At 44.3% G+C, this 12929-nt stretch overlaps 1 protein-coding gene across 3 annotated transcripts in view; it reads left to right on the top strand.

Moving 5' to 3' along the window:
- Positions 1–4627: 4627 nt before the first annotated feature.
- LOC116827064 (cullin-associated NEDD8-dissociated protein 1-like) overlaps positions 4628–12929 on the top strand; it is a 33277-nt gene continuing 24975 nt past the window's right edge. The window contains exons 1-2 of one of the 3 annotated variants that reach the window (XM_075073212.1): positions 4628–4919; positions 9510–9653. In XM_075073212.1, the coding sequence (XP_074929313.1) occupies positions 4852–4919; positions 9510–9653 (212 nt within the window). In that variant the 5' untranslated portion in view covers positions 4628–4851. The remainder of the gene's footprint in view (positions 4920–9509; positions 9654–12929) is intronic. The other 2 variants (XM_075073213.1, XM_075073214.1) reach the window with 2 other exon arrangements.

The following is a 12929-nucleotide window of genomic DNA, read 5'->3' as shown; positions in this document are numbered from 1 at the left end:
CCTCCTCTGAGGCCCTGCTCCTTCTCCAAGGCCTCATCCTCCACTCACGCCATTCCCCTCTCCCTCTGTCACTTGCTCTTCCCACCCTCAGTCACTTGCTTATTTTCACTAGGCTGGCTTGGGGCTGGAGTGCAAGAGGGGATGAGGGCCTAGCTAGGGGTGAGGGCTTTGGGATGGGGTCAGGGATGATGGGTTTGGGGTGTTGGAGGGGTCTCTGGGCTGGGGGGTGGAGCTGAGGGGTTTGGGGTATGAGAGGGGGCTCTGAGCTGAGGCAGGGGACTGGGGTGTGGGAGGAAGTATGGGCTCAGAGCTGGGGGTGTGAGTTCTGAGGTGGGGGCAGAAATTAGGGGTTCAGGATGCAGGAGAGGGCTCTGGGATAGGACAGAGGGTTGGGCTGTGTGGGAGATGAGGGCTCCAGCTAGGGGTGTGAGCTTTGGGGTGGGGCTGGGGATGAGGGGTTTGGGGTACAGGAGGGTGCTCCAGACTGGCATTGAGGGGTTTGGAGGGCAGAAAGGGGGATCAGAGCTGGGACAGGCTCTAGGCAGCCTATATCTCAAGCAGCTCCCAAAAGAAGTTAGCATGTTCCCCCTCCAGCTCCTACACAGAGGCACAGCTAGATAGCTCTATGTGCTGCCCTTTCTGCAGGTGCCGCCCCCACAGCTCCCATTGGCTGTGGTTCCTGGCCAATGGGAGCTGTGGGGGTGGTGCTTGGGGCGGAGGCAGCATGCAGTGCTCCTTGGCTGCCTCTACACATAGCAGCTGGAGGGGGAACATGCTGGCTGTTTCCCATGAGCCACGTAGCATGAAGGCAAGCAGGGAGCCTGCCAGCCCCCTGTGTGGATCAGCCAACCAAACAGTCATCAGCCTAGTCAGTGGTGCTGACCAGAGCCATCAGGATCCTTTTTGAACCAGGTGTTCTGGTCGAAAACCGGACACCTGGTTACCCTATTCTCTAATACTACTGTTCGAGAACCATGACTATAACCAGACCCTTAACTTCCAATTTTTAAAATAATTGTTGAAAGTTTCTTCCAGTTGTTAGGACACCACAGTTAGCATCTAAAAAGTTAGCTTCTCAAAATTTCTACCTGTAAGGCTCCAATCCTGCAATGAGCTTCCATGCAGCCACACAGAGCTCATGCAACCACACAGAGCTCAGAGCTTATGGGAGGAAAAGTCTCCTGGATTCTAAATAAACCTAAAGTCTACTGGTCCTTAAGACAGGCTTTTACCCTTTTGCATCTCAAACCAATCAATAATTGGGATTTCTGTGGCCATTGTGTGCAGAATAATTGCAAATGTGAAACCTTAGATGGTCACAGATGTCACGTTGTAATAACTAAATTTTTAATCCTGATTCTTACTCTCAAAGGGCTCAGAGCACTGCAATAATAAGAAGGGAGAAATAATATATAATAAAATCACTTCCCTCCTATAATCAAATATAATGTTACTGGGCATCTAACTCCAAAAATATATACATGGGAGAAGGAATAAATGTGGGGGCAAATAGTGGTCATAGCAGAAATCCTTTTGTAGAGAAGGGGGAATGTTTTGAGTTATCAGTTACAAGGAGGGAAGGTCTCTGATGGATTTGAAGGGATAAGATGCAATTCTTAACAACATAAGATACAACAGTGGGACCTTAAGACGATGTTTGCAGAATAGTCCTTGCCCCTAGGAGACAGGGCAGCCTAGTGGAGAGATCCATGGACTGGGAGTTAGGCATTTCTAATCCTGGCATTCGCACTGACCAATTTGGAGAATTTGGGTGAGTCATTTAATGTTTCTCTGTCTCAATTTCTCCATCTGTAAAGTGTTGAGAATTATATTTATTTTCCATTATAAAGTGCTTTTGGATCTTCAGATGAAAAATGTTATCTGAGCTAATATTGTACCCCACAAGCTTTAAAAGCCCCAAAGACCTCTTTATATTAATCTTCAACCCTACACACACCTGAAGACTGCAGGGCAAGTGTAACATGATTATGGATTGCTGAAAGCAATGCTTCTGCATTCTGGACAGCTTACTAGTGAAGATGATCTATTAGGAGGGAATTAGAGGAACTGAGTCTCTTGCTCCTTGTACAGTGCATCAAGGCCACCTGAGTGTGCTTTGCAAAGGCAATCTTCTCATCATGTACTCCCACCCATGCATCCCCAGAGCTAAGGTCACTGTCTCTGCAGTGCTCTCAGACCAGCAAAACAACAGTTTGGAAAAGTGAACCTCAGTCTGTTGTGGTTTTTGTGTGTTTGTACAATGCCTAGCACAGGTGAGGCCCTGGTCCATAACTGGAATCCCTAGGCATCATCACAGTACAAATAAACAATAATTATGTAGCATGTAGACTTAAAAAAAAGCTACTAACAACACCTGAGATTATAAGTGAAAATTTTTAAATTAACTTATTTTTCCACCATTAATTTTATTTACTTTTTGCATTTCACTCAGTTTGGACAATGAAAACTACATGTAGGTTTCTCTTTCTGGTTCTCATGCAATAACACAGTGTTTGGGTTTGTCCAAGGTTTAAATCCAAACTAAAAGCTTTTAACATTTTCATGAAATGAAGACAAAAGTTTTTATTGAAATTTTTGTTTGTAAAGAAAACCTACATTTGGGCCTAAAATGACCTGACACGAGGCTTTAACATTTATAGCATTAGCATTTATAAAGCTCTAAAGCTTGTTTGAGGTTGCTAATGCTGTTTTTAAATTATTTATTTGTTGCTGAGCCTGAAAGAAGGAAGGATGGTGTCACGGAGTCCCCGGGCAATGCTCTGGAACTGCTCCCCACAAAGTGAGTCAGGACTTTGGGGAGCCTCCTCTCCCTTGGAGCAGACTGTCCTCAGGGCAAGAAGCTCACACAGCTTCATCTTCCTGGGTCTGACCTTGGAGCATTCAGCATCCTTTGCCCCTCTGTGTTCTTCTCACAGCGAGTCCACCCAGGCAGGGTCTTGGGGAAGCCAGAGGGTCCTGCACACACTCCCACTTTGCAGTCAGACATGACTCAACCAGCCAGTAAAACAGAAGTTTAGAATACAATCTAAAACAGAGCTTGTAGGTACAGAGAACAGGACCCCTCAGCCTGGTCCATTCTGAGGTGGGGGAGGGGGCAGTGAGCCAGATAACCCCGTCTGCACTCACTTCTCGTCCGCAGCCAGCCCTAAACTGACTCACCCTCCAGCCCCTCCTCTCTGGGTTTTGTTCCTTTCCCAGGCCAGGAGGTCACTTGATTCCTTTGTTCTCCGACACCTTTAGCTATCTCCTTGCTGGGAGAAGGGCCCCAGCCATTAGTTGCCAGGAGACAAGAGTGCTGGTCATTTATGCACACTGGCCCTTTGCACTGCAACACTCTCACCCCCTAGAGACTTAAGAAATGCCTAGGGGAAACTGAGTCATCCACACAGTATGCAGAGGAAACATTAAGAACAGTCCTACTTCATCATAGACTGTTTGTGGATAAGGCCTGGGACCTGATGAGTTTAATTCCCATGTTTGCCATAGACTTCCCTTGTAACTTTGACTAAGTAATTTTGTGCTTCAGTTCCACATCTGTAAAATGAAAATACTAATATTTCTTTCCATCCTTGACTGTGTTATCTTTACGGAATTCTTTGGGGCCAGATCAGTCTTAGTGTAAGTAAAGTGAGTAGTATGCTGGCACCACTAAGTGATTATAGAATATAATAAAGAAACAATCTCCTTATGTAAAAACAGCAAAGAGTCCTGTGGCACCTTATAGACTAACAGACGTATTGGAGCATGAGCTTTCGTGGGTGAATACCCACTTCGTCGGATGCATGTCACATGTCACATGCATCCGATGAAGTGGGTATTCACCCACGAAGCTCATGCTCCAATACGTCTGTTAGCCTGTAAGGTGCCACAGGATTCTCTGCTGCTTTTACAGATCCAGACTAACATGGCTACCCCTTTGATACCAATCTCCCTATGAAAACTTTAATAGATTATAATATTTTGCTAGTGTGACAGCCACCAGCATGGCCAACCACCAGAGCTAAATGCAAACCTCCAGAGCTAAATGCAAAAGCTGCCACTGCTTGAGCTAAAGAGCCGGGTTCTGTGGGTTGTAGCAGACTCACATCCTCTGTGAATTGGGCACCGAGGGGGCTGTGTAATACACATGGACCAGTAGATTACAAAGGGACCTATTAAACCATAATGTACATTTTTCAGTTTTTCTTGCCTCTACTTTGCTGTAGACCAAGGTGTTGTGGTAGACAGAATCCTTCTGTTTTCTGAGTCAGCCCTGTTCACTTAGTGATAATAGCACATAAAACAGCATGTCACACTTCAGCACAATGGAGCAACCCTAATTTCACCAAACTCAAGATTATGAATGCCATGAATGAAACAGGAATGCCAGCAAGAGAATGTTAATCATAAAGGAGAATGCTTCTGTTCACCTATCAATAGCTAGCTTGGCAATCGGTAGTGTTGGGAGAGGGAATGCAGAGGTGGGGGGAGAGAGAGGTGGGGGGAGAGAGAGAGCAGCTGCTTCTGCACCTTGTCCCTTTTCCGCTCCCTGCTGTAACTTGAGAGGCTACAAATAACTGTCAGCAGGTGGCGCCCTTAACTCGGCAGCCTGGGCTCCAGACTATTTATATCCCATGATTACAATGCAGGGGCTCAGCTTTTCCAGCGACTTCTAAAGGGGGGTAGAGAGGAAACTCCTCTCCCCGCCTCACTGTGTTCCTTCTGTCGCCATATTCTCCATGCAGATCTCCAGCAAGCAGCACCCCTACTCAGGGCAGCACGAAACTTCAACACCCCCTAGAAAATCCAGGCTATAGTAAGGGGAGCACCTTCCAGGAGCTGCAGGGCAAGATGACTAACGTGTCTTATCACATCTCTAACCTCCTGGAGAAGATGACATCCACTGACAAAGATTTTAGGTAGGATCCCAGCTGCTGTTTGAGATTAGTTTGGGGGAGATGTTAATTGCAAACCTTTAAGAGGAAGGAGATCTTGTTAAACGCAACACATTAGCTAGGGGTAGAAAGGTGTATATATGCAAACCCATACAAGGGAGAGAGCTTGTTGACTGCAACTAGCTCAACCCTCCTAGAGTAGAGAGGGGTTGTTTTATTAATTGCAGCTAGTACAAAACCCTAAAAAAGAGGAGATGCCAATTGCAAAATTCCGTAAGGGTCAGCTGCAATCAATGCAACCCCTCGCCCCCCAAAAGGTGAGGAATCTGCTGTGTGTTCCGGGATTGATTAGTAAACACATGAAAGCCCAAACTAAGGGCTCCGTGGCTGGTGATAGGGAAGCAAGCTAAGTTTTTTTTTTTTTAGTTTATCTTACAAGTGGTTAGAGGTTTTGCTCTTATTTTACAGTACTCTCTTCTCTCCCCCCCCCCCCCCGCCCCCGCCAGAAATGAGGTTTGAGGGACACTGGACAGCAGCAGCCAGGGGAGAAAAATCCTAATCAGCTGTTATTATCTTGGAAAATATCTGCTGTGTTTTCTGTGCTGTTCAAGAAAAATAAAAGGGCATATGAGGTCTTTTAAAAGAAGTTGGATGGTGGTGGTCCTTCTTGGCTGGTGTATTTGTATGTATTTGGAGGAGGGTGAACAAACCCACTCGGAGTTCAAATAAAGTAATAGTGCAGGTGAAGCATCAGTCATAAGCCGGGAAAGTGAAGGGGAAAACTGATATGGAGTAACACATGTAGTTTCTATTGGCCTGAATAAATGATTAAGTAAAAGGGTAAGATATATTAACTTGTTAAAGAGGAACTAAGGGTCACTATTATCAGGTAAAAAGCAACAGAGTCCTGTGTCACCTTATAGACAGGGGTCGGCAACCTTTCAGAAGTGGTGTGCCAAGTCTTCATTTATCCACTCTAATTTAAGGTTTCGTGTGCCAGTAATACATTTTTAGAAGGTCTCTTTCTATAAGTCTGAAATAACTAAACTATTGTTGTATGTAAAGTAAATAAGGTTTTTAAAATGTTTAAGAAGCATCATTTAAAATTAAATTAAAATGCAGAGTCCCCCGCCCCTGACCAGTGGCCAGGACTCGGGCAGTGTGAGTGCCACTGGAAGTCAGTTTGCCTGCCACCTTCGGCATGTGTGCTATAGGTTACCTACCCCTGTTATAGAGTAACAGATGTATTTGAGCATAAGCTTTCATAGGTGATCTTTTTACAGATCCAGACTAACACAGCTACCCCTCTGATACTATTATCAGGTAGTTAGGGGCCAAAAATATAGATTTTTTTTTATGTTCAAAGAAGAACCAGAATTTAATATTTTTGTAAATATGCATCTGCAACTTAAACTTTGCAGCATTGTGCTAGAGAACCTTTAGTGAAACTGACTAGAAGGAAACATCCGATTCTCTCTCTTAATTGTCCAAAAAGAGAGAAATGCCCAAACTGAACAAATAGTTTAATAATGAGATAAGTGAATTAAAACAACTTCTATTTTAATAATCTCGGGGCCAAAACTATGCCCTAAGTGGCTTCTGTTGGCATCAATGGGATTTGTTCTAAAGTATCAGAGAGCAGATCTTAAAATAGAATTTGATCCTAAAATATTACTAGTAGCTTATTCCGATTTTTTTAAAATGATTTTATTTTAAGTAGAGGTCCTTTAAATTAAGTGGTAATTGTCCTATGTGTGTATCGTCTTACCATCCGTGGATGCAGTTGGATTTTGAAATGCCTCTTTAAGGAGTACTTTAATTTTATTGGTCATGTTTTTGTCATGTTTTATGTGCAGCATTTTGCCTTTGAAAAGTGTTTTATGGAGTTTTAGTAAAGTTTAGTACATGTACCCAAGGATGTGGATACAGTATTACAGGTATTTGCTGTGCTCAGATCCTTTATTTTTAAACTATATTGGCATGTTGAGGAAATATTTTGTTTCTGCCAAAATACTTCTCTAAATGAACCAAGATGCTCTACTGCTTTTATTCTGTTGGGTATACATGTTTCTGGAAAGGCAAATAAACCTTGTTAGACTTTGGAGTCAGTGGTATTAAAGGTACTCTATAAATAAAACGTAATAGGCGCGTTTAAAAAAATTTGCTGATTCACTATGAAAAATTTTACTCTATTGCAGTTCTGCAAACTGTACCCCTGCCCCCAGCCAAGATGGGTAATGTTTATGCCAGATAGGAAGGTTTGAGGTAGTTTATAAAAGAGTACCTATAAAATAGTATATTGCTGTTTTTGTTTATAGCAGTATAACTTCTATTTTGTCATAAAAAAACAGACATATTGTCTAGATTTTTTTTCCTAATGAAGCTGATGATAGAGCAGCTTCATTAGCTCTTATTCAGGATCTTTAGATGTGTTTTCTAGCTTTATGCAGACTTCCAATTTAAAGTGGAGCTAAATAGTCCTTGTTTAATCAAAAATGAAGTCAAATATTGTTTAAATTGTAGATCAGTAATTCCTCTAATTCCCTTATCTTCAGTTTCTGGCTGGTGATAGAAGAGTCCAGCCATCTCTTATCCCAGATGTAGTTATTTTGCTACTGGAGCACAGTCTTACACACAGACATGGCAAAACTATTGTGGTAGGATTTTTAAGTGCTGAATGTGCTGATCAGAAGATTGGTTTTAAAATGTAGCTTAAGCAGCTTGTAAAAAGAGAGAGAGTTATTTCCATTTACTCCCTTTTGGATATTTATCTGTATTATAAAATTACACTCACTAGTAGGGAGCTGCAATGCTAAAGATTTTCTGAAGCTGGAGGCCAAATATTTGGTATCATTTGTGAGAAGATGTGCATTTGAAAGTCATCCATCTAGCTGAATGTTAGTTTTGTTAAACAAATCTAATTAGCTAGTGGCAGTAAGGAATAGAATCATCATGAATGGCTGCTTCTCCACAAGTGGGATATGAGAAGGATCAATATTGGGAACTGTGATGTAGATATTGATGATTTGGGGTACAGGTAACCTGGAAAAATGTCTCTTTTGCACTAGTGCAGCTTCACTAGTGCAAGCAACAGTAGAAGCTGTAGAATAGGTAGTATGCCTTGTATCTCATAAGCCGGGATGGTAAAAGTGCCTACATCCTGACTACAGTACAGCTTTCAATATTAGTAGCATTGGTGAGGCTACACTGGTGCAGAAAAAAAAACATTCTCCCAGTATAGAAAAGGCCTCTAAGGAGGAAGTAAACAAGATAGGAGGTTAAATTTGCTGATGATACAACCATTCAGATTTTTGAAGAATACAAGAAACTCCAGAAGGATATAAACAACGGAGTGACTAGACTGAACAATAGAAGTTTAAATATAGCCTAGATCAGTATTTCTCAGTGATCAGTCCATGTGGGCCAGTCCCTGAGATCTCCCTGACACAGTTTAGGAAGGGAGTGAGCTAGTCCCTGGTATCAAAAAGGTTGAGAAATACTAGCCTAGTTAACTTTAAAGTGCACTTCTAGTCTGAGGAGTGATTATGTAAAAGTGGCACTTTCTTTCTCAACAGATTTTCTCTCTGTGTAATCCGCATACTAGCTATTCTTTGAGTGATTAAAATAAGTTTTTACTTTGTCAACTTTGCAAGAGAGTGAGCTAGATTTTTTTTTTTTTTGTCTTGTGCATTATCAACAGAATTGTTAGCAAAGGTATAGTTGTTGAACCACATTCTGACTTCAGTTTTATAATTGTGCCTCAGAGTAACTGAAAGCGGAATCTGTCTGTCAGAAGTTTTATTACTAGTAACAGGGCCAGCTTTAGACCGATTCCCTGGAATTGGGCCCTGTACCCACGTCTAAGAGGCCCCACACTTTAGGCGCCTTTTTAATTTTTCTTACTCACCTGTCGGCGGTCTGGGTCTTCGGTGGCACTTCGGCGGCCCGGGGGGGTCCTTCACTCGCTTCAGGTCTTTAGCAGCGTTTCGGGGGGAGGAGGGGTCCGCTGAAAACCCGGAGCGAGGGAAGGACCCCCCCGCTGCCAAAGTGCCGCCAAAGACCCGGACTGCTGCTGGGTATTCAAATCGGGCCCCGCGGTTCCTAAAGCCGGCCCTGACTAGTAATGATGAGTAAGCTAGAAAGAACCTATCTGGATTTTCAGACCCCAAGCTGATTTTTGCAGGACTGGCAATTAGAAAACACATTTTATTCTAGTAACCTGAGACCATTCAATCTGGAATCATTGAGACAAAGTATATGTGAAATGCCATGATACCATTTTTATAGAGTCGTGTTTCAGAGAAGATCTGAGGGGAGAGAATAATTTAAAATTCTCCTGTGTCTTGGCTCACTTAGTTCTGAACTAGCTGAATTCTTGCCACCAATTCCTTCTGCCTGAGTTCCCCTATTTGTCCAAACCGGGTCGTGGAGGGCGGGGGGGACTACTTTCTTAACTAACTCGCAGGAAGGTTGTGAGGATTAATTAGTGTTTAAGTGCTTTCCATATTTGTGCCATGTGAATACTAAATTTTATCCTCCACACTGATCTCTGTGCTGTGAAATGTATCTGTGTTTACATACCAGTCAACCTATTGTTGTTGTTCCTTGCTTCAGATTTATGGCCACCAATGACCTGATGATGGAACTGCAGAAGGATTCCATAAAGCTGGATGAAGACAGTGAGAAGAAAGTTGTGAAAATGCTTTTAAAATTGCTTGAGGACAAAAACGGGGAGGTGCAGAACTTGGCTGTCAAGTGGTAAGAGCCTCTGTATGGGGTAATATGCATGTTAGCAGCAATGAAACTGTCAAATAATCCAGAAAATTCTTTAGAATAGAGCCCTAGGTATACGGTGTCTTATGGCTTCCACAGTGCCAGGTTTACAATGGCGCCAGTGGCTGCATGGAGCCAGGTCCACGCTCAGAAGGGGCCCTGGCCTACTCCACTTGCACAGTGTCCCAAGACCCCGCTCCTCCCCCCGCCCACCACTTGCTCCTCATGGCTTGCCCGCTGGCTGGCCAAGGGCTCCTCTACTCCCCTGACCCACCCCCCGCTCCTCTCTGCTCCCTGGCAGGACCCCAGTGCACCTCTGGCTCCAGGCCTGTGGGGCCCTGCCTGTCTCCCCAGAGCTGAACTGCCTGGGACTGGGGCAGAAGCCTGGCCAGTCTCAGCCTGGGAGATATGGGGGGCTTGTCTGGGCCCCTCCAGGCAAATGCGTCTTGAGGGAGCCCAGCCGGGGCAGCCTTGGCCTGGCTGATCTCACCACTCCTGAAGGGACAGAGCGATTCCCGGCCCCGGGACCAGCCCTGACTGTGCTGCCGGCTCAGCCCACCAGACATAGTCACGTCCCAGCAGGGCCGGTGAGTGCAGCCGGGAGGTAGGGCATGGGGGAGTGGGTCTCTGGGGAGTTTGGGTGGGTGCATGTGCTGGGCTGTGAGGGGGCAGGGAAGATGTACGTGTTGGGGCAATAGGGAGTGGAGGTTCTGTGGGGGGTGCTGGGCAGTTGTGGTGGGGCTGTGGGCAGGGAAGTCCTGGGCAGGGGTGGTGTTGTGCAGGGCGCTGTGCATTTCTGGGGAAGGTCTGGAGGGGCACTGGGCATAGCAGGTCTGGGGGGGGGGCCCTGGTCATAGAGAGTTGAGGGGTGGGGGTGTTGGGCAGGGAACTCTGTGGTGTGGCATGGGCCCACTCCCTGAGGGGAAGGGGCATGCTGGCATCACAGGGCCACTGTGGGTCTGGCAACTGCCGGTTTGTGAATAGTGCCCTCCCAATCGGCTAGGCGAAGCAGAGCAGGGCTGCCCCTACCATGCCCCTGGCTGACCCCTTGGTCTGGGGACTGACCTCCATGCTCCATTTCCTCCATGGGGGCCCACAAATATGTCTGATGCCAGGCCCACAAAAGGTTAATCTGGCCCTGGCTTCCTTGAATCTTTCTTATGAATACTTGCTGTCTGATATAAGGCAGAGACAGTCTCTAGTTATGGTGAGAGATGTGTGGAAAGGGGTGAATTGTAGGGATGCATATATAACAGTTTTTTAGGAACAGTAAGTGAAACTATTGAAAGGCTTATATTGTAGATTTTGCCATATCTGAACTTGCATCCTTAAAATTTTATTTCTTCAGAGAGGGGTCCAGATCAAAAAATAATTTGTGAACAATACCAAGCTTGGAGGGGTTGCAAGTGCTTTGGAGGATAGGATTAAATGACTTCCTAGGACGAAGTCCTGCAGAAAAGGGTCTGGGGGTCACAGTGGATCACAAGTTAAATATAAGTCAACAGTGTAACACTGTTGCAAAAATAGAAAACATTCTGGGATGTATTAGCACAGGGCTTCTCAAACCGGGGGTTGGGACCCCTTAGGGGGTCGTGAGGTGTCAGCCTCCACTCTAACCCCCACTTTGCCTCCAGCATTTATAATGGTGTTAAATATATTTAAAAGTGTTTTTAATTTATAACGGGGGGGAGTCACACTCAGAGGCTTGCTGTGTGAAAGGGGTCACCAGTACAAAAGTTTGAGAACCAGTAATTAGCAGGAGTGTTGTAAACAAGACACAAGAAGTAATTCTTCCACTCTGCTCTGCACTGATTAGGCCTCACCTGGAGTATTGGGTCCAGTACTGGGTGACACATTTCAGGAAAGATGTAGACAAGTTGGAGGAAGTCTAGAGAAGAGCAACAAAAATAATTAAAGGTGTAGAAAACATGACCTATAAACGACAATTGAAAAAAAATTGGGTTTGTTTAGTCTGGGGAAGAGAAGACTGATGGGGAACATAATGGTTTTCAAGTACATAAAAAGTTGCTAACCTGGAGGAGGAAGAAAAATCGTTCTCATTAATCTCTGAGAATAGGACAAGACACAATGGGCTTAAATTGCAGCAAGGGCAGTTTAGGTTGGACATTAGGAAAAACTTCCTGTCAGGGTAGTTAAGCCCGGGAATAAATTGCTTAAGGAAGTTGTGGAATCTCTGTCACTGGAGATTTTAAAGAATAGGTTAGACAAACACCTGTCAGGGATGGTCTATATCAGTGATTCTCAACCAGGGGTACATGTACCCCCAGGGGTACGCAGAGGTCTTCCATGGAATACATCAACTCATCTAGGTATTTGCCTAGGTTACATAAAAATCACTAGCAAAATCAGTTCAAACTAAAATTTCATACAGACAATGACTTGTTCATACTTTTCTATATACTATATCAGCAGTTCCCTCAAACTTGTGGGCAAGTTCATTTTAATGGGGTCGCCAGTGTTAGACTCGCTGATGCCCAGGGCAGAACGGCAAAGTCTGAGCCCACCATGTGGGGCTGAAGCTGAAGCACAAGTTTTTAAGTGAGGTGAAACTTGGGGTACACAAGACAAATCAGACTCCTGAAAGAGGTACAGTAGTCTGGAAAAGCTGAGAGCCACTGGTCTAGATAATACTTAGTCCTCCCTGGAGGGCAGGGGACTGGACTAGAAGACTGCTCAAAGTCACTTCCAGTCCTATGATTCTAGGATTCTATGATCACATGGTCAGTGTCTTTAACAAGAGATTCCTTAGGATGCTGACAGTCTGGTTAGGCCCAACATCTGATCTGTGTGGTCTATATAGGGCACAGGACTGGGATTCAGGAGACCTCTCGTCTATTCCTGGATCATCCATAACTCTTTCTTTGATCAAGGCAAATCACTTAACTTCTGTGTCTTGGTTTCGCTATATGTAAAATAGGGATAACAGGTACTTTGAGATTCATGGACAAAAAACGCTTACATTTGTGCTTAATGCTTATATTAGTTTTCAAACTTTTGTACTTCAGAAGAATCATTTGGATTTTAAATATCTATTTTTGCCTTGATCACGGAATTTAAAAAAAAAAAAGTTCCTACTAAAACCCAGATTACTCGTGAGTTCACAGTGTTAACTTTAATAAATGCTAAATTCTGTCAGCAGGTCTATGCCCCACTCTGTCTTGGTTCTGATACACCAAAAAGGAAATAAATGTAGGTTCATACAGATTCTGCACAATTAGCATCACAACAAGCAAAAACACA

This window comes from Chelonoidis abingdonii, chromosome 17 (genome assembly GCF_003597395.2).
Source record: "Chelonoidis abingdonii isolate Lonesome George chromosome 17, CheloAbing_2.0, whole genome shotgun sequence".
NCBI classification, from domain to species: Eukaryota; Metazoa; Chordata; order Testudines; family Testudinidae; genus Chelonoidis; species Chelonoidis abingdonii.
The sequence above is the reverse complement of the archived record's forward strand: the minus strand, read 5'-3'. Positions and strand labels throughout refer to the sequence as shown.